The sequence below is a fragment of the Glycine soja genome, chromosome 14 (genome assembly GCF_004193775.1).
Source record: "Glycine soja cultivar W05 chromosome 14, ASM419377v2, whole genome shotgun sequence".
NCBI lineage: Eukaryota > Viridiplantae > Streptophyta > Magnoliopsida > Fabales > Fabaceae > Glycine > Glycine soja.
Window position 1 is genome coordinate 7608649 of NC_041015.1, and position 22867 is coordinate 7631515.

General features: G+C 28.8%; 2 protein-coding genes across 2 annotated transcripts; both read left to right on the forward strand.

Moving 5' to 3' along the window:
- Positions 1 to 7051: 7051 nt before the first annotated feature.
- On the forward strand, positions 7052 to 11536 carry LOC114384678 (cysteine proteinase RD21A-like). The gene is made up of 5 exons (XM_028344392.1): positions 7052 to 7631; positions 8980 to 9215; positions 9325 to 9465; positions 10222 to 10674; positions 11071 to 11536. The coding sequence occupies exons 1-5, from the start codon at positions 7067 to 7069 to the stop codon at positions 11164 to 11166; spliced, it is 1491 nt and encodes a 496-aa protein (XP_028200193.1). The 5' UTR covers positions 7052 to 7066; the 3' UTR covers positions 11167 to 11536.
- Positions 11537 to 15380: 3844 nt separating this feature from the next.
- Positions 15381 to 20194, forward strand: LOC114384679 (mannose-P-dolichol utilization defect 1 protein homolog 2-like). The gene is made up of 8 exons (XM_028344393.1): positions 15381 to 15699; positions 15942 to 16095; positions 16448 to 16520; positions 16617 to 16683; positions 17178 to 17237; positions 17700 to 17760; positions 17842 to 17883; positions 19802 to 20194. The coding sequence occupies exons 1-8, from the start codon at positions 15553 to 15555 to the stop codon at positions 19903 to 19905; spliced, it is 708 nt and encodes a 235-aa protein (XP_028200194.1). The 5' UTR covers positions 15381 to 15552; the 3' UTR covers positions 19906 to 20194.
- The last annotated feature ends 2673 nt before the right edge of the window (positions 20195 to 22867 follow it).

The window sequence follows — 22867 nt, forward strand, 5'->3', positions numbered from 1 at the left end:
GTGACTCATGGTTGAATCACCGTCATTTTCTGACTACGCTCCCGATAATCTTTTTCCTATTTTCTGTCACATAGGAAACGGTTTGGTAACTTTTGACAACAAAGTTTTTTATTATTTAAAAAATTGAAATGTTATAGGATTTTTAGGAAACATGTTTTTCAATTTACGTTCTGTTACAGAATTTTAGACTTTTTATAAAAATTATAAAAAAAATTAATTAATTAGCTATAAAAAAAATCAAATTAAATAAGTATAATTTTAAAAACGGTTATATATTTTTATAATTTGATATAAAACATAATTTTTATTGATCTGATTGCTGAGTTATATTTACGTATTATTAATGTATTTTGTATCAAATTTTATTAAAACTGAATAATAATAATAATAAAATAATCAAATAATTCATATTTTAATATTTTTTGAAATATTTTAATTGTATCGATTTTAATTTATATAAAAAATAGAAAATGATTTTGAATTAATATAAAATTTTATAAATATAATTTATGAAAAAACAACTTTTAATCCAAAAGGAATTATAAAATAATATAATAGTTATTAAAATTAAAATTATATAATTTGACCATCCTCTTTAGGTCCTGTTTTTTATATATTACTTTTCAATTAACTTTGTAAAATAAAAACTGTTTCGATTAATTCAACAATGAAATTAAGTTCCTGGATTTCAAAGTTCAAACAAAATCTAAACATCCTAAACGTTAAACAAAGAAGGTCTTTAATATTGAGATATTCCCGCTGCTAGGAGGATAAAAGAGGGTTTTTTTTGCAAATACATCATGTTTTTTCAATCTACATTACTACTTTATAATTTAATCTTTAATATATACTACTTCACACTTTTTCTCTTCTTTTTATTTTTTCAAATTTAAAATATTATATTATAAAATTTTTTAATTGGTTTTAAAATTACTTATTTATTAAATTAAATTTTATAATTTTTTTAATTTTTTAAAGAAAATAATATTATTAAATATAATTATTTTTATTTTATTATTTAATTTCTTTAACATATTTTTTAGGTGAATATTTTTATTTAAAATCTAAATTTTCTAATATAATTATTTTTAATATAATTATATTACTAAATATAATTAGTTTGTTAATGTCATTAGATTTAATTAAAAATAAGAAGATTTTTTTTAACAACTTATTTATAGAAGAATATTATATTGTATTATCAATAAAATATTTAAACAATTATACTTAGTTAAGGAAAAATTTAAGATTGAGATATGGTAGGACAATTGTTTCTGTTATGAGACCATGACCATGTTGCTGGCAAATTCTACATTCACACTTTTTTTAATTTCCCATTTATTTTCTCCTTTGTCCATCTCATTAGTTGGAACTGGATGAGCCTTTGCCATACTATTTCTCATTGGATCAGGATCGCACTGATCTCGTTCATAGTCTTGACACATTGATTAGGGTGGCAACAAAAGATAACTGTTAATTAAATATTTATAAAGATATTTTTAATATATTTTTATTATAAAAAATAGTTCATATTTAGCTGTTATCAATATTTTCTGGATATTTTAATCTTTTCTTTTCATATCTGCAAGCCATAAATAATAAGAACATTAATTCTTATCATTTAAGCAAAAAATAACTGCTAAGTAAATATTTTTAAAGATATTTTCAATATATTTTTATTTAAAGATTTTCAATAAATATTTTTAAAAATATTTTCAATATAACAATTACTATTCTTTGAAATTTTATGTCTATTGTATAAGATAGATGTATCAATGATTTTTTTACTGTATTTTTTAGTTTATTTTAATACTACTACTAATTTTCTTATTGTTTTAATTAACGAACATAACAAAAAAATATATCAACACCAGGTAAATTTAATTACAACAGTACATATAAAGTAACTAAAAAATTGTATTCTAATTTTATTCAATTTTTTTATTTTTCTTTATCTGTATATCTTTTGTTTAAAAAAATAAAAAAACAAAATTATAAAATTTAATTTAATAAATAAATAATTTTAAAATTAATTTAAAAAATTATATAATATAATATTTATATTTTATAATATTTTAAAATTAGAAAAATAAAAAGGAAAGAGAAAGTAAATTAAAAAAAATAAGAGAAAAAAAGTGTATTTACAAAAAAAAGAAAAACCGATAAAAGAGTGACCGGGGTTGTGTCTTACTAATATTGAATGAATGACGGGAGGGAGATGAGCTTTGGTAGAACAACATCACAGAATGATACATTTTTTTTTTGTCGCACATTATTCTTTCCGGAAGAAATCTTGTTAGAGATATGATTCAACACAAACTCTAAACATTTCTTTTAGCATAAATTTAAACGTTAGTTCATCAATTTGTGAAATATTGGTCCATTCCATCGAATTCAATTACTATTGGTTACGTGCACATATTTTTATTAGTATAATATGTCCACATATTTTCACTTTTGTTTAAATTTGCAATATGTCTAACTTTTAATTTTAAATTATGACGACTTTTCCTTTTTATAATTCTTCCAAATAAAATAATTTATCAAACCTATAGATCCACCAACGAATTAATTTCATAATTACATCTATGAGACACACTATGGTGAAAGGTCTCAATTTGTGTGCGTACATCAACAAGAACTCTTATTATTTTAGACGTGTTTCTTCGGCGCATCAATAGAATTATTGTATTTTAGATATGTGCATCATCAATAAGAATATTTGTTTATTTTAGTGTTGTGTGTATGTGTGATGTTTGTTAATATACTAGTATTTAATATTTCGTGAAATGAATGTTTATTTTATACAATTGAAATTTATAATAAATAAATGCTTTTAAATATATAAATTATATGATAATTAAAAACTATTATATCAAAAATTATAATAAATAAATATTTAAAATTTATGATTAATAATTTATATTATAATATATTATTCTTTTTAGACTTAAATAATATTTTCATCCTGTAATTCAATGTTTTTCATGTTTGGTTTGTATAAAAAGAATTTCAAAACAATCCTTGGAACTATAAGTTTCAAATGTTTTATTTTTAGCTTGTTAAGATTGATCAGTTATTTTTGTTGATATCAACATATATTACACTAGGAAATTTGTGTGAATAATTGTATCACATCAATGGTGTGACATCATTATTTATTATAAAGAGATTGAAAATGAAAAAAAATTATAAAGGTTTAAAATGTTTTTTTACATGAATTAAAAATAAAAAAAAATACATAGAGTAAAACAAAAATAAAATGACAAGACATATGATAAAATTTGAATGACTCCACATTTGTGGATGATTCAATAATATATTGATAGTGAATGATTTAATAAGTTTAATTATACTGGGTGCTAAAATTGAAATTAATATCATTTTAAAATTTAAGTTTTCGTGTAAATCATTTTTACAAAATTAACTTAAAATGATGAAGGTTTCTTCCCATCACCCTCATTTATAACTTTATTTTGATTATATCACTGGTGAGTGGTGAGAGATATCCAACATTAATAATTAGGAATTATTCAAAGACTCTTATTCTCGCACCATAGGATCATTATTATACGATAAGGAAGATAGTTTTTTATATTATATCAATTGATCTCAGTAGAAAGACTTATAAAAGCTACAAGGCTACACATACCAGGTATGACGGAAAACTTCACTAAGTCATCTTAATCATACCATTAGTTAAATTGAGTTTGGAGGATGAATCTTAAATCTTGAGTCATGTTTAAAGAAATTTTGTCTAAAATTATTTCTAAATAAAACAAAACTTTGTTATAAATATTTAATATTGTCTATACAAGTTTAAATTATAAATTGAGATAAACTTTCTCCCTGACACGTTTAACACTCTAACAAAGGTAGTTTCAAACACACATACATATGCATCGATTATAATTTTTTGATTAATTAACCCAATTGTCATGGTTGATTTAAAAAAATCAAGAAGAGATGGAAAGTGATATTGTTCTTGATCCGGAAGGAATCTGCTAGTCTTCGCAAACAACTCCATGTGATTACAACTATTCCCAACTAATGAACCTAACAAAAGTAATGTTAATCATCATACATAAGCCACCAGCCACAAATATCTCATATAGAAATGGCATTGTATGCAAGAATCAACTCAGTTGTAGTGGTTAACATTAATTGATCACGTTGAGTCTTGAGTCTTTGACGCCAACACTTTACCACCAGAACAGATGCAAAATAAAAATGTTTGCAATAGATCTTAAAAAGGAAACATCACATCAATGGTGTAAAATAAAATTAAGATAATTGCAGTACTCTTTTTTAGTAGGTTTTGATTAGATTTATATTAAATGAAAAACAAAACCTAACAAAAAATAATAAATTTTAATCAATTATAAAAAAATCTTAAATAAAGAGCTAGAGAGAGTTGCTATTATTACTCTAAAATGAACAACAGAAAAATCAGATTCCATTCTAATGTATTGCTTGTGCGGCTTCAAGAAAAAGAAAAGGAGAAAATTAAAATGTGGCAGTGTCGCAGTCTCCCACTCAATTAAGACATCCACCGGAGGTAGAAGACGTGGTTCGTTTTCATTCGCATAAATATCAGTTTCTGTATTGACTATATTTCTCGTTTCGCTCTTGAAAAATTGAGCTTTCATCCAAATAAAGTTATGCTAATGTTGATGATGAGATATAAATAATTAAAAATAATATAAAAATTAATTTTAAAAATAATTATTTATATTTCAAAAATTAATTTTTAAGTTTTTAAATCTCATCATCAACATATAAATAATTAAAAATAATATAAAAATTGAAAATCACAAAAGTTAATCATATTCCTTTTAATTTTTAGGTAAATAATAATGTCAGATACTTTCATATGTCAATGAAAAGGGGAGGGATATTTTAAATCCTTCGCTGCCTTAAAAAGACGCTCCAAGCACTCGCGTCGCGTGAATAGCGAGGAGGGAGTATTATACTAGAATTCGTACTACACCGGTGTGAACTCATGCTGTGTATTAGTTTTTTTGTTTTTTTTTTTACTGCATGAATTGGTGTGTATTAGTTGACGAACAATATTATAATATGCATTTTTTAAAAATAATTTGTTTATTTATCTTTTTCCAAATCTTATTACAGTATATACTAATTTAAGAAATTATTAAATAAAAATAAATATATTTTATTTGATATAGTAAAATATTAAATAAAAATTAAAATACATTTCATATATTAAAACATAAAAAACATTTAACTTTTACTTTATATGAAAAAAAATATAGAATATATAATTTTTCTAGTTTGAAATTCATCTACAAATAACATATTTAATAAAATTATGAAATTGTATGTACCCAACAGGCCAAAAAAAAATCTTGAAATTTTGTCTCAAACATAGTTATCACCATCAACACTGAAACACAATTTTTTTTATAAATAATTATCAAGTTTGTAGATATGCCTTTCAATAATTGATATATTTAACATTGTAAAATGCTATCAACTAAAAATTTAAATACACTCAATATATTTTTTTGAAGAAAAATACACTCAGTATATTAAAACATAAAATATTATAATTTATTTATTATTTATGATAATTTATAAGAAAAAAATATATAATATAGAATTATTCTTGTTTGAAAGTCATCTACAAATAATACATTCAATAAAATCATGAAATTGTGTCTAAACATAATTTTCTTCACTAAAATAAAAATATTTTTTTCTTTTTATAAATAATTATCAGGTTTGTAACTATTCCTTTTAATAATTAATGAAAAGTTAGGCGAAAGAATGATTAATAATTAATTCCCATTAATGATAAGTATGTAAAATAATTAAAAATATTAAAAATTTAGGTGGAGAATAAGTGTATAAATGATAAAAAAACAACAACTAATATTACCTTAAATTTTAAAAATAATAAATGGATAGAAACAAAAATAGTCTAAAAATAATATATATTATTTGTTACCTAAACAATGTAGTATAATTTAAACACGTGCAAAAAATGTTACCTAAAAAAGTAAAAAATATTTTTTTTTTTCATTTCATGAATGGGTTTAGTGTCCACGATAGGTGTTGTGCGCGTGAGGCAAGTGATCCAATTGTTCGCCCATCTCGTCGACTGGGCCAGCCAGTTCCCCATTCAATGGGTACTCTTCTTCTCTATTGTCCATGTCCCCAATCCACATCACATGCCCTTTCACTCAATTCTCATCTAACAAGTTTGGTGTGAATCAGAGTTTCTTTCAAAAGTTAAAAGACTAATTCTCTACTATTCACATTCATACAAGAAGAGATTGAACTTTCTAGGGATATGTTTTTTAATATGTACTGATTAAAAATCAATTTTATGATTACATGCTTAAATAATTATCAAATTTTTAAGATAAATACTCAATTTCAGTTTTGAAAATATAATTGGATGACATATCAATTCTTAATAGATGGAAAAATAAAATTTGATTTCCAAATATATAAAAATGGTGACATATCAATTCTTGTCGTTAATTTTTTTCGTTATATTTAAGATTTCATGCTTACGTGACAAATTAAGACTCAAATGTCATAAGAAAAAAAGAATGTTATATAAAATATTGATTAATTTTATCATTAAATTCTCAAGTCAGCACCTATGAGAATTGAATGATAAATTGATTTTATTGAGTGAAGATTGCATTTGATATTTTTTCTCATAACATTTGAGTAGTTATCATGTAAGTACTAGCGCTAGATATAATGGAAAAAAAAAAACTAATGATAAAACAAATATATCATCATTTTTTCACATTTGGATACTAAAATTGATATATTAACTATTACACTTTCAAATATAAAATTGAGTATTTTTTTTATCATGGTATAATCAAACATATTGTATTCTCCACGTTAAATTATTAAATTTATTATATCAATATTTTAAACAATTATTACTTGTTTTTAGTATTTTTTTTTTAATAATTACCAATTCAACGTCCCTCACGGATATCATTGGCTACCTAATCTTGATGAATTATTATTTTAATCTAATCCACCCCTCACCCTATCATCTCCCTTTATAAGGTCCATGTTCACTGCACCTTTTCCCCACTCACTCTCTCACCTTTCTCCTAAAACATCTCCAGTGGGTTCTTCTTCTTCTATTACAACAACGTCGTCCAAGACCATGACCATGGCCATGGCCACGATCCTGCTCCTGTTCACGGTCTTCGCGGTTTCATCGGCCCTAGACATGTCGATAATCTCGTACGACAACGCCCACGCCGCCACGTCGCGCAGCGACGAGGAGCTGATGTCCATGTACGAGCAGTGGCTGGTGAAGCACGGCAAGGTGTACAACGCGCTCGGGGAGAAGGAGAAGAGGTTCCAGATCTTCAAGGACAACCTGCGATTCATCGACGACCACAACTCCCAAGAGGACCGAACCTACAAGCTCGGACTGAACCGGTTCGCGGATCTCACCAACGAGGAGTACAGGGCCAAGTACTTGGGAACCAAGATCGATCCCAACCGGAGGCTCGGCAAGACCCCGAGCAACCGATACGCGCCACGTGTCGGCGACAAACTACCTGAATCGGTTGATTGGAGGAAGGAAGGTGCTGTTCCTCCAGTCAAAGACCAAGGAGGCTGTGGTAAGCAAGCACTGTGACTCTCTTAATAACTTAAGTCTTCACTCTTACCGTTCCTACTTTACCCTTCTTTTTATCAATTTTTTTTTTAAAAAAAGTGAAATTCTTTACTTGTTTTTTAACTTATCGTTGTCGATCGATTTTAATTTATGTTTTATATATTAATTGTTATCAGCTTTTCGAGTTTATCTGCGATTTGTTGCATTATCATCCACATGATCTATTTTTTTTAAGCAAAAAATAAATATAAAGTATATCTGTAGTACTAGTATAGCTCCTACTTTAACTTTACCCTTTTTTTCAATTAAAAAAGAAGAAAGTTCAATATTTTACTTCTTTTTTTTACTTAATCATCGTCGATCATTTTTTAGATTATGCTGTTGGTATTCTTTTTCGTGTCAATAATTGTTTGTAGTTTTTCACTTATTTGTGTTTTTCTGCGATTTATTGCTTTGCTGTGTGATCATTCACTTGATCTATTAATATCTGAAAAAAGTTATCTACATAATACCTCATACTTTATACCCCTTTTCAATAAGAAAGAAAAAGTTGAATTGTTCACTTCGTTTTTAATTAATCATCGCGAATCAATTTTTAGTTTATGTTTTTTTTTAAAATTAATTTCGTGTCGATAGTTGTTAAACTTTTTTGTGTTTATCTGCGATTTATTGTTTTGCTGGTGCTTGAACATTCTCATAATCTATTAATATCTGGAATAAAAATATGTAAGGAATAAATTTAATATTTTATTATGGTTTGTGGTTGGAAAAAAAAAAGGAGTTTGTGTTTCTTAGATTTGAAACTTTAATGCAAGGTTCATTTTGAGACCCACTCCACCCTACCCCTTTTGTCCTTACGATTCAATAATTGGGTCAGGATTGCAAAAGTAGCATGATGGCCCGTGATAGTTGAAATATCTCTCACTTTTAACGTCATCAGTATTCTGGGTGTGTTCAAATATAAGTAGTTAGGGAAACACCAGGATATTCAAATGGTTTGTGCCTATGTGGACCTTTTGCCTAACATACCAATCACTAATATAGTTCTTTGTCTTTGTTTACCTTACCATTTTTTTACCTTTTGCTGTCTAAGAATAATGAATATTCTTTATTTTTGAACCTAAGTAAACAGGCAATAGTAAAAAAGTTCCTTTAGCCTTGGATGAAGTGAGTCTTGAATTATAACAGAGTGAGGAGCAGGATAGTGCATTAGTACTTCAGTTTTTGTAGTTATAATGTTACAACTTAATGAGTTTCTGGCTGTGACCTGAGTCTTTTTATAACCTATAGGTATTTTTTTTAACAAACTTTGCTTATCTTGAGATTTGTTTAATTTTTTTTTTTTAATTTAGGGAGCTGTTGGGCATTCTCAGCAATCGGTGCAGTGGAAGGAATAAATAAGATAGTGACAGGTGAACTGATTTCGTTATCAGAACAAGAATTGGTGGATTGTGATACAGGATATAACGAAGGATGCAATGGAGGACTTATGGACTATGCATTTGAGTTCATTATCAACAATGGCGGCATTGATTCCGAAGAGGATTACCCTTACCGTGGTGTTGATGGTAGATGTGACACATATAGGGTTAGTAACTTGGTCCTGATTATTTGATGACAATCAATGCTTATAAAAGATATTTATCACTCAAATTCTTATTGTTTTTTCTTTGTTTGGTTATTTTGCTTTTGCGCAGAAAAATGCTAAGGTTGTTTCTATTGATGACTACGAAGATGTTCCTGCCTATGATGAGTTAGCTTTGAAAAAGGCTGTTGCAAATCAGCCCGTCAGTGTAGCTATTGAAGGAGGGGGCAGGGAATTTCAATTATATGTATCTGTAAGTTTCTTAATTAATTTCTTTCATAAACTAGGAAGTGTGCCCTGGTGCAGCGGTAAAGTTGTGCCTTGGTGACTTGTTGGTCATCCGGAAACAGCCTCTTTGCATATGCAAGGGTAAGGCTGCGTACAATATCCCTCCCCCATACCTTCGCATAGCGAAGAGCCTCCGGGCAATGGGGTACGAAGTTTTTATAAACTAGGAAGTGTGCCTATTGCATAGAAGAAGTAGAATGGGAAGATTCAAAATTACTGAAGCATAATTATCTAACAACGAACAATCCATTGTGAATTTTTCATATTTCATGTTTGAGGGGGTTTTCACCACTTAAACGTGAGTTCAGAGCAGCAGCTAAATTGGATTGTGCAAATGCATCAACTCAAAATCAAGTTTTGTTCTACAAGCAAGTTTGAGTTGAAGTTAGTAAATAAATTCTCTGTTTAATTTTATCACAAACTTGCTTTTGATCAAAGTTTCTAAACATGAATCACTTTCTTTTATAACCCAATTTTAACAAAATCAATTTTAAAAAATTAATATATCGCCTTCCCAAATGTGCTGTTATTATTCTTTTCTTCTCTTTTCCATTTATTCTCATTGTTACCTATACACCGGATAGAAAACCAATTTATCATATGTGGTAAGTAGTTTTGCTCTTGCTTCTTGCTAATTGGCTTATCCGCCAAGTCATTCTCCACAGCATATTTACTCTATATTGATAAAATTTTCTCATTAGTATATTTCATTTTTTGTCAGGGTGTATTCACTGGGAGATGTGGCACAGCACTAGATCATGGTGTTGTGGCTGTTGGGTATGGTACAGCTAATGGTCATGATTATTGGATCGTAAGGAATTCATGGGGTCCTAGCTGGGGAGAAGATGGCTACATCAGGTTAGAAAGAAATCTTGCTAACAGCAGATCAGGCAAGTGTGGAATTGCAATTGAGCCATCTTATCCCCTTAAGAATGGTCCAAATCCACCTAATCCTGGACCATCACCCCCTTCACCTGTGAAGCCACCAAATGTCTGTGACAACTACTACAGCTGTGCTGATAGTGCTACTTGTTGCTGTATTTTCGAGTTCGGAAATGCTTGCTTTGAGTGGGGTTGCTGTCCTCTTGAGGGTGCTACCTGCTGTGATGACCACTACAGTTGCTGCCCTAACGACTATCCCATCTGCAACACTTATGCTGGAACTTGTCTCAAGGTATGACTAAGACCATCTAATATTTTCTAGCTGCTTACCGAATTTTCATGTGGAACTAACCATTGGCTATTATTTTAGATATTGGTGGATGATTAAGTTCATTTGCATAGTTCTTAGTTCTTTCTGAATGAGCATATTACACTTGCACCTCTTGAAACAACTCTCTTACAAGAATACACGATGTAAATGATTCTTGGATAACAAAGGGTATATCAGTGTAATGTATAAGGAGTGTCGATATAACATAATTTCAAAGAAACAAGGAGAGTTAGTATAGGGATTAAATAATGGAGGGATGTCAGAGAAAAATTTGGCAAGACCTTAAGGGGTGTTGGTATAATTTACTCTTGATTGTAAAAGTTGTTTTCACTTATCTGAATTTTCTGTGTATGACAGAGCAAGAACAACCCATTCGGAGTGAAGGCATTGAGGCGTACTCCGGCTAAACCCCATTGGACCTTTGGGCGTAAGAACAAGGTCAGCAGTGCTTAAGCAGATAAAGGAAATGTGAACGTGCAGGAAGGAGCCAATGATGAAGTAAATGAAGACGAAGAATTAAAACACCAGCTGATACACTTCCCCTTTACCTTCACATAAATTTCTCTGTGCCATTTTATTATGATACAAATTGATACTATTCTGTATCAAAATTCAGTCAGATATTGGCTGTGTACATAGGGTTATATAATTGATGCACTGTATTTGTATTCAAATTCCAATTCCAAATGGCGAACATATTTGATTGCTGTTAGTTTCCCAGGTTATGTAGACTATGTGACAATGCAGCATTATTTGGATTTGCCCGATATTCTGGCTATTTCATTTGCTTATAATGTGGAATTCACTGGACCCCTCTTCTTTATTTGCTTTGTCGTATTCCGTGTTCAGTTTAGCTGCTTAGGTTGTGAGGATATTTTGGTTGCTGGAGCCTGGAATTGACATGGCAACTTTTGAATATGTGGGATTAAGCGATAATAATGAAATAGGAATGTTAGTAAATAATTGTTATATTATTATCTAATTATATGTAAATTGTTGATTTTTAAGATTTTTTTTATAAGAGACATGTTTAGTAATCAATAGTATAAAAAAGTATATATTGAGAAATTAATAACTTAAATTATATAATGGAGGGTTTTAAATAGTTTTCGTTGAAAGATATTTTGGTGCACAGATTTATTGTTGAACTGTGTCTAATAAATTGTTTCGTGTGGTTTATCAAATACGTAGGCGATCATATTCATGTATTCATTTTTTTCAAAGCGTCTACTATTTGTTGTCAGCCCCTTCAGAATTTGATATCGCGTTTCATTTTCACACTCTACTTTCATTCACATCTTTTCATCCAATACCAATGACAACTCATGTTTGATGAAATAATTATTTCAAAATGTGTTAGTTTAATTATATGTCGTAGTGTCGTACTCGATGCAAAAATAAAATATATTTTACTGTAATGTTTTTTTATGTGTATTTTACTGCAATGTTTTTAATGGCCTAAATTGTGCACGTCGTATAATTTGTATAGTTATATAGACCTGTATAGTTTCATTTCATTAAAAAGAAACAAACTATACGATATTTTGCAAGAGTAGCATGGATATTCTTCTGGAATTGTAACTCAAATGAAGATGAGTGATTTTCTTGTTTTCCTTTCAAGACTGCTTGATCCCAGAGGAATATCACGCAAAATGACTTTGCTTGTCATTTTCGTACTCACTTTTTTTTTTCGTTGAGACTGTTTTTTCTTTTGGTTAAGTCTTACATAAAAATTGTTTTTATAAACGTTTGTTTTTTTGTTTTTGAACATTCTAATTTCTTTCAAAGTTTAAACGATAAAGTAATCTAATTTTAGTTCATTTCCTTAAACAACATTATGCATACTTTTTTCTTTTTACATAAACAATAGGTTAACTTAAATTTGTTTATCGCTTAATCTGCTTTAAAAAAACAATTGATTATTTTTTTAAAACATCTCAGAAAGTTATAAAAGAATAATTATTTCTTTAAAATCAACATACTCCATCATACGTTTAAATATATAAATGATACGCAGGAATGCATAAAAAAACATAAAGAAAAAAAATAATGATGATAATACATGACATGTTTCAATTCCATGCTTACATATTTTATTTTAAGATTAATTTTATTTATTAAAAATAATCTGTAATTTACATCTTTTGTTTTTTCAAATTTAATTCCTTGATAATATAGACTTTGATTATAGTTGACAAGATGTTTCAGTTAGTTTCTAATTTTTTTGTTAGTTAAAAAATTTGTTCGATTATTTGATAAATAAATTATTTAATAGTTTCTTAATAACTTATAACATTTTCTAAAATATTATTTGAATTAACATTTTTTAAAACACTAGCTTCTAGTTATTTTATATTTTCTTTTATTTTTATCCTTAATATATTTATCAAAATTTTATATTATCATTTTTAGATAAATCATGATTTAATTATTTCTTTATCATTTTACATTTTTTAAATATTTCAATAGTTAATTTTATCAAAATAATTTAATAAACTAATTTTTCAGTTTCCAACTTTCAACTATCAACTAGTTTTTTAGTTAGTTTTATCCAACACTATTTCACAAAAACCCTTCGTTGATTCAAGTTATTTAATTACTTTTTATTTACATATAAACCCTTCGTGTTTTTATTTTATTTTCAAATAATTAGAGATTTAAGACAGAAAATTACTTAAAAGGTTTTTTATTAGAAAATATTCATTCATTCAAGAAAATTTGCGGCTCTGTCTAATGGGCCAAATTGAATTCTAATTTATAAAGAGATTAGATTTAGCCATTTAAAATAAAGTTTGTTTGTCTAAACAGGTTATTTTTCAAGCTATCAAAAAACTGAAAAGGTCTATTGGGCTTAGTAGTAGACCCACTTCATCGTTATACTTATATTATTTTTTTTTATTAGTAAAATAATAGATAAATATCAAAAAATTTACAACAAGTTATATATCTTATTCAACCAATTGAATTAAACTCTCTCAATATATTTATATTATTTTAATAACCACATATATAAAGTATAATAAGTTAAAGTACCAAAAAAAAAGTTAAAATCATATCATTATATTTAAATTTAAAAACGTTCATATCCGTAGTCCCTACATATATAATGATATTTTTATGAGTTTAATGGTAATTTATTATAATATAAATTAATTTTACATTATCATTCAATCATAAATAATTATTTATATAATTTTAAAATAATTTTATAAAAAACAATAAACTTATCATAAATTATAATTAGATAATAATATAAAATAATTTTACACTACATAACTCTTTTTCTCTTTTATATAATTCTTTTTATCTATACAATCTTCATCATTAGTTACTTTGGTTATAATAAAAGTGACTAAAATAACAACTTATCACATTTTCTAAAAATGTGATAACATGAAAAAAAAAATCACTATTATATTCATAAGGATTAAAATATTATATTTGTAATAACATAAAACATGTTGCTAACAGTAGATTTAAGATTATGCGAAAATAATGGAGGTCCTAAAAAATATTTATAAATATCTATAGAAACCTTAAATATATTCTCATATTCTTAAGAACTAAAATATGTAAGAACATAAAACATGTGGCTAACAAGCAATACCCAAACAATGTAGGTACTGAAAAAATAAAAAATCATTATATTTATAGAGACCTCAAACTTATCTAAATTTCATATTCATTACATTTTGTTTACTAAAAAAAGGTATTTTTATAACAAGAACAGAAATACATGAGTTTCCATTAAATAATAGAGATTACTGAAATAAATTTTATTCCTCTCAATAAAAGATTTTTATACGTGATTAAAAAATCAAACATTTGTCTAGGAAATCTAACATTATATTCATTGCATTATATTTTATATTATATGAATAACAACCTAACATAAATATATCTAGAAAAATAAAATGAATCTTCTATAATGACTTTAACACTTTATTAGACCATAACCCTTCAATAAATTTTGTCAATATAATATGTTTTTACTTAAAAGTGGAAGTCTAAAAGATTAAATGAAAAAATTATGACATTTAATCACGTCAAAAAAATTTCTTCTTATTTTTAATTAGAGAGGATTTATTCTCATATACCTGAAATGTTAGAATGCATGTCATGTTATCACTAATTATATTTAATTATACTTTTAATAAATTCAAAAAAATGTTCAACCCTCAAAGAAATAATCTATTTTTTAGGGAAAAAATAAATAATCTAATCACAATTATAAAATAGAATATTCAATTTGTAGGGTAAGATTTTCACTGTCTTTCTCTCATTTAGACATTATCAGCGCTCTCTTTAGTTTTCCAAAGATATATTTTACGCGCTATTCTCACAACTAGTAAAATATTCCCTCAACTATACCAAATTATTAGTTTTTATCTTTACTTTATTATTTAATTTTTCTTAACTATTTATCCATTTCAACTTAAAAATAACTTTATATCACAATTAAAGTCATTTAATATAAATCTAAATTTAATATACACATAAAATATTTATTTATTATGAATTATTATTATATACTTTACGCATTTAAAATTTTTATTTATAATAAGTTTTTACATTTTACAAATGAATATTTGTCCTATATAACGAACAAACTAAAATTCTAATTCTAATTATATTTTTTAGTTATTTAAAATTTCAAACAAAAGACTATGGAAAAAAAAACACACACACACGCACTCTGAGCGAAAGAAAAACGAACAAGAAAAAATCGGATGAGCTATACATTTCTTAGCAGAAACTTCACCGGACCTGAGAATTGAGAAAGTGTAGTTTGAGTTTCACATCAAAAGATTGTGTGTAAGAAGCGTTTTCTTCAGATCGATGGAATATCTTGGGATTGATCTAAGCTGCGCCGTTGGATCTCTCCGCCACGGCCAGTTACCGGAGAAGGACTGCTTGCTCCCTCTCATTTCCAAACTCCTCGGCTACGCCATCGTCGCGGCTTCCACCACCGTCAAACTCCCCCAGGCACTTATCGTTAACCGTTTTCTTCAATTTTTCTTTACATTTGCCGCATGCGTTTCTTTTATTATGCATATATTCCGTTTACTACTGAAGACTGCGTTAGGCGTTAGAGTTAGGGTTTTGTTTTGTTCTGTTCGATAATGTTGCTATAAGCTTGCTTAGTCTCTCTTTAGCTTAGAATTATAACGAGATATCTGAATTCGGAAGTATTGTGTTCATGACGCTGTTATCGTGCTAATGTTCAGATTATGAAAATTCTGAAGCATCAGAGTGTGAGAGGACTTAGCATGATATCCTTCGAGCTTGAAGTTATTGGATATACCATTGCCTTGGCTTACTGTCTCCACAAAGGCCTTCCGTTTTCGGCTTACGGAGAGTTGTTGTTTCTTTTGATCCAAGGTGTGCTAATAGTTTTTGCTTATGTTTTGGTTTCTGTTTATTCTTCGTGCAGGACTCTTATATTGTACGAATTCGCCTCACGTGAATTGCGCGGAATTATGATGTGTGTTGTTTTAAAGAGTAACGGATTTGTGCAATGGTGTTTAGGGTTTGACAGAAAACAACCAGTGGACTGTGGACAAATATAATATTCGATGTTCTGAAATTAGTACTTGCATGAGCATTATAGGCTTTAGAATTAGATCATGCAAGTTGTACTGATCTATCTTTTGTTAGGTATAGCTATGCTATGTTGTGCTTCCACTTTCTTTGAAGTTATCTAACTGCTTCTTCCTCTCTATTTTTGATACAGCTTTAGTATTGGTTGCCATAATCTACTACTATTCTCGACCTTTGCATGCAATAACATGGATCCGAGCATTGCTGTATCCTACTTGCTTGCTGGAAAACTGGGTTTTATTCTTGCGATAAACAATATAATTGAATGTTCTCGATCATTTCCTTGACGCTTTGGTTTTCAGATATTGTGCTGTTGCACCCACTGTCTTAGCTGGTCAAATTGATCCTCTCCTCTTTGAAGCTCTGTATGTGAGTAACAACTTTATGTTGAAAATACAATTACTTATGATGCTGTAATTTTTCAACAACTGAATTTGTCATGTTCCAACTATCCCAAAAGTCTAAGCTGTAGATGAAAAACACTTGAATTGTTTTATATTATATTTCTAACATAGCCCCTCACGCAAGATTCCTTTGGGCTTGAAGCATGAACAATACACAAGCCCACCTACCTTGTGCTAAAATTAAAATTTGTTTATTAGAACAATGAGGGTGGGATCAAACTCTAGACCATTTGGTTGTAGAGGCTTTGATACCATTTCATGAATGAAATATTCTTAAAGCTTAAGTTGTTAGGTCATACTCATGGTTGAAGATACACAAATGGTTTTATATTTGTTTCTAACAGAATCTTTTGTATTCCTTCCATCCTGCTGAGCATTTTAGCCTTTATTTTATAATTATGTTGGTTACTAGGTTCTCATTGCTTGATATTCGCTTGATGTGGATTTGATCTTTTGCAGGCATCCCAGCATGCAATCTTTCTCTTTGCAAGGATCCCTCAAATATGGCAAAACTTTTCTGTAAGTGGAAACATAATAGCTGTTCTGTGTTCCTCTTGTATTGGAGAAAAATACCTGCTTGTCAAGAAATTTATATAAACAATTTTTTTTTGTACTTACATGTGATATTTGATTGTGCAGTCAAAATGGCTACTTATTTCCTCTTTGGTAATGAATAAATGGTTCTTTCATTGTATTCTGCATGTGGATTACTTGACACTAACTACATAAAAGGAACTTGGATTCTGAGTATGCTACAATTGGCATCCTACGTGCATTTTTTTTGAAAACTAGGAGGTTTGCTGCTTGTGTAATGACAGGCTAGGATGCTTTGAACTCTGTTGAAGTGGTTATGCTTTTTCATTCTATGCTTCTACATTCCTTGTAGTTGTTTTTTGTCTAAAATGTTTCTTTTGATGAAGTATGTTGACACTTTGTTTCACCTTTTTTATTCATCATTAGTAACTTACTATGTTTGAGCAGAACAAAAGTACAGGGGAACTCAGCTTCATAACTTCTTTTATGAATTTTGGAGGTTCAATGGGTAAGCTATTATGACTTTATAAAATTTAGATTAAAGTTTGTGTTTGTTTGCGTACTGATATATTTGTTTTATTTGTTGCAGTTAGAGTATTCACCACCATCCAAGAAAATGCACCGAAAAGTGGTAGGCTTGCTTCTCAATTTGTTTTCATCATGTCTTCTGTTGTTGTCATCATTGTCAATGAATGTTAACTCATAATATTGTTTATTTGTTTTGAAAAGCTTAGAGCCTATTTGGTTTAAGAAAACATTTTCTATTTTAATTTCATGTTCTTACAAATAATCACAAAATGTTACTTTTGTTTTCATGGTTTTCTATACAAATCTTCAAAAAATGACAAATGGCATTTTGCAATTATTTATGAAAAGTTGAAAATAGAAAACGTTTTCTCAAGCCAAATAATCCCTTAGGACTTAGGACCTGTTCAATTACTTATTTTTAAAACATTTATTTTAAAAACCAAAACATGTATGCATGAGGTCTCTTAATTTTGACGACGGAAAATTGGAAATAATGCTGAGATTCAAAATGTTTTTGAAACAATGTGATTTCAAAGTAGCAATCTTGTAATCAACGAAATTCATTTAGTAGCAATCTCATTATTTACTGCGAAAATTCTTCCTCAATAGCTTCATTGAAAATTTAACAAGTATCACCAGCTATTACACTTTTCTGTCTGCATTTTTGGTGAAACACACATTGACAGATAGAAGTGAATAATCTTTCCCTTTTGCCTCATATTTTATTCTTAAATCTCTGACATCATAAACTGAATAGCCTGCATCCCGTTATTTACTTCATAATTGTTTCCCTTGCCCCTCCTCTTTCATAAACCTCGCCTGTAAAACTAAATTATTCAATCCATGTCTTGCATCTTGAAGCAAAGAAGTCACACACACATGCATATTTAAAATAAGCTGCAGAATTCTCAATGATCTGGGTTCTGTTTCCTACTGTGTTTTTGTGCTTCTGATATGTTGATATTCTTTAACTTCTCCCAGCAGTAGTTTTTGTGATTTTGGATCCAAGTTTATAGTATATTTTAAAGGATATTTTAAAGGTTGGAATTGTGCTAGTGGCCAAAAGATGTTTCAATTAGCAGAGGGGCAAGAACAAGTCTGAATTTTTAGCTTCATTTTTTTGTGTGTGTGTGCATGTGTGAGGGGTTAGCTTTCATGGTTTGATGTTGGCCATGGAGAAAGATGGTATATGTTATTAAGTGATTTTCATCAAAGCAAATATTTAAACATTGTGTTTTAAAAAAAAAAATGGTTCATAAAATATTCCCCCATGTGTGTATTTCCTCCCCTTATATGAAATTGTTCTTAATTTTGCTTTTGAAAATTAAGAGACAAACAACTAAACTACTGTTTGTAGCTAAAGACTACATTTTATTATTGATTGCTAGGATTTGGATCTTTTACTTAGAAATATGACATTGTTATTTTCAAGGAAAGACAAACAATTATGTTGCATTATTTAAGATTCCTGGCACTAGAAATTGTGGGTCCTTATGCAAGACAAGATGCTGATTTTCTTAAGGATGAATCTATGGCACATTAGCACATCATAAAATATTATATGAACTAACGTATAGTACACAGATATCTTGGATGATCTAGTCAATAAGAAGGGTAGAGCTCTTGAGAACTTGAGCACACTATAAACTTGCTTTTCTTGAGCCTTAAGGAGCAGAAGATTCAAATTCCATGTTTTAATTATTGTATATACAAGTATAAATGTTGTTGTCTTGTGATGTAAAGTCCTAATTCTTGTTGAGAAATGGTGACTTTTCAATCAAGAGTTTTCCTTTTAAATAGGATGGTGATATTGAAAGCCCTCCTACGTATTGTTTCCATTATTTTGTCTATGAAATTGATCATATTTTTCTTTCAAAACCATTTCTTCGATCTCCTTGACTTGATACTTATCCATTCAAAAATAACCGACTTTTTTGTGTCTCTATTGAAGTATTGTCCATTGTAAATTTATTTATTTACTATTTCATATAATTGTGACTGTTTCTTTGATTCTTTTGAAGTTCTATTGGGCTATGCAATTGGTGTCGCAACAAATTTTACCATCTTGAGTCAGATTATAGCATACCAAAAGCCTCAGGTTGGAAAGGAGAAGAAAACAAAGTAATCGAATTACATTGCGTCGTGTATATCTCTTCATCCTGGCCAACTCTCAGCAGACACAGAATTTGGTCAGTCTTCAATCGAACTTTACCTTGTTTCAAGTTTCAACTACTGATAGGTGGACCATAGGCAGCAGTGTAAAAGTAACAGGTGATTATTATCATATTTATTTTGAACCTGAGACACTTGAGCTTAATTAGTTTATCGTTATTTATCAAAGCTAAAATTGAAAGGATGCGTCCAGGTTCTTTGTAAGAATCTCTTACCATGAGTGTAAGGCTTAGTTAGTTCTACCTTTTTTTAATAAGCAAAATGTTGAGTCAAAGAAAACTCTATGGTTTCTCACCCCGGTTTTAATGTGACATTAATTTGCCTGAAAAAAAAAAAAAACAAAACAAAACAAAATGTACATCTCATATTTTTTGGTGTATCGGACTATCGGTGTGGAGAGGAGAGAGATGGGGAGAAAAAAATAAAAGACGAGAGATAAACTGATAGATGTGGCAATTATGTGTTATTCACCAAAAAAAAAAAATTGTGATAGGAAATAGAGAGATAGAGATATGAAAAATAGGATGGAAGAGAAGTGTTAAGCAAATGTTAAATTGATATAATAATTCAATTTCTCGTGATTTCATTTAGTTTCCCTTACGTACTTGAAAGGTATATGCACTTTGGGCTGAAGTACCTTCCAAACTGCATGGGTTATATCCCCTTGAGAATTGGCATTTACTGGCTTTTGTAATTTTGAAGATTTCATATAGTTTCCCTTACTAACGTACTCTAGTAATTAATGAGGTTGGGTGAGAGAGTGACTGATGATTGATTAACTTTTCTGATAAATGTATAAAATAATTAAAAGTTAGATAACATAAGGATGCCCCTTTGAGAATGTACCACGAGACGAGTGCTAGCAATGGAGTATTTTCTAACTTACTTTTTTAATTGCTTAAATTTATTATTAAAAATTTATAAAATTATAAGGTTCATTAAATAAGAAGTGAGATTTATAAATTTGTGTTTTTCAATAATTTCAACCAATAAAAAAAGGGTTAATAAAAGTGTGCTCGTGTTTCATAATCCGATAAAATTGGAGCAATACAAAGATAAGGGGCAAGGATATTTGATTAAATAAATTAATATTATTTTAAATCTTAAAAATGACAAATACATATAATCAATTTTTTTTTTGAAAAATCAACATTTCTAAAGAAACTGAGGGACTCCTTTGTTTGCTTGAATATAAGGTTATGGAGTTTAGTGAGATTTTAGGCCCTAGAAATAGTTAATAGTTACAAATTTCTTAGGTAGATTATACAAAGTGTTGCTCTATAGTATGAATTTAAAACGCAGGGAAAAACAAAAAATATTAACGTGGAGTTTTCCAAAACAAATAATTAATTGAAAATTTGGAAAAATGTAAAAACAAAAGTTAACGGAAATCAATCATACTGGTTTTGTTTTTTACGCGAAAAATGTAAAAGCACACCTTTTTTCTTATACAACAAGTTGTGGTAGTTCCACTAACTACGGATGAAAGGACTTCACTAATTAAGAAAATGAGTGGCCTCACTCCATAAGAATTTCGAATGTTGCTTGGTCTTAACTTTTACCCTCTAATAACCAGTCAGTAACTTAATGGAGACATTGATTTTAATGCGACAGTGATTCAACGCTTGACATAGGAAAATGGCAATTGACATTGTTGGAACACGTTAGACGTTGGACCAACTTTTGGTAATCTTTTAATGCTTATTTATTTTAGGCAAATACTAACACATATATCTGATAACGTTGATTAAAAAAGTAGAAGAAATAATTGATTGGAATGCGTAAATTATGTTTTTCTATAATTTCATATACATTCATATGATTGCTAATAAAATTGTGATCTATACAACAAAAATCTTTCTCCAGTATTACTGGTCCTTAACTTAGATAGATACTGATCTTGTTTCAAAAGAAACTTAGATATTGATCGCACAGGACTCGAACATACTTACCCTTAACTTAGATACTGATCTTGTTTCAAAAGAAACTTAGATATTGATCTTACAGGACTCGAACATACTTACCCTCTGTAAAAGATCTATGTAATCTACACCAATTCTCCGATATTACTGGTCATTAACTTAGATATTGATACTTTGAAAACAAAAAGTCAGATATTGGTTTAATGGACCTTGGGTCAGTAATTAAATACTTAAAATAGGATATGGGAATTGACATAATTGGAGCAAAGTACCAACTTTTGGTAAAGTCCTCTTTTATAGTGTTGCTATCTGCACTGGTGAAGGACAAAAGCTGATTCTGGACTTAACATGACTCATCTGGTAAAGTCCTCTTTTATAGGCTTGAATTTTTATTTTATTTATTTATTTCTTTTTTACCAACCCAAAACATGACTCATCTGGTTGTATAAACCGATCAATTTACTCGGTTGAGTCAAGCCACAGATCGTATCAGTTCATCAATATTTCTGAACTAATATTTTAATAGAAAAATGCTAGAAAGACACTACCAGACACATTCTTTTGTAACTATGCTTTGAACCACAAAATGATAATGGCTTTCATAAGGCACTACCGAAAAATGGATCACTTTGCTTTCTCCCTTCCTCGCTATCCTGTTCTACCCTACCTACCAAGAATTTCTTGTTCAAGTGTAGCATTCAAACAATTTTCATACAATCGTGTAATAGGTAAATCTAATGGTATATATGCACCATAAATTGGGTGTATTGGGGCACTCAACATGTATGAATCACATTCTGTAGAAGAATTTATGAATTGAAATGCTTAGCAAACATGTTGGCAGCAAAAACAAAACGCCCCCGACCATAATCAAGGCACGAAAATATGATCTAGCGGTTCACCTCTAGCTGGAAAATATCATTCCTAACGAGTGATAATTTTGGCAGAGAATAATGGCAACAAAATGCACAAGGTAAACATGAGTGAAATAAA

Coding starts and splice junctions, on each gene's coding strand:
- LOC114384679 (XM_028344393.1), top strand. CDS start 15,553: ATGGAATATCTTGGGATTGATCTAAGCTGCGCCGTTGGATCTCTCCGC. Junction 16,684..17,177: donor TCCTCTTTGAAGCTCTGTAT/GTGAGTAACAAC, acceptor GATCTTTTGCAG/GCATCCCAGCATGCAATCTT. Junction 17,238..17,699: donor AAATATGGCAAAACTTTTCT/GTAAGTGGAAAC, acceptor ATGTTTGAGCAG/AACAAAAGTACAGGGGAACT.
- LOC114384678 (XM_028344392.1), top strand. CDS start 7,067: ATGTTCACTGCACCTTTTCCCCACTCACTCTCTCACCTTTCTCCTAAA. Junction 9,216..9,324: donor GTAGATGTGACACATATAGG/GTTAGTAACTTG, acceptor GCTTTTGCGCAG/AAAAATGCTAAGGTTGTTTC. Junction 9,466..10,221: donor AATTTCAATTATATGTATCT/GTAAGTTTCTTA, acceptor ATTTTTTGTCAG/GGTGTATTCACTGGGAGATG.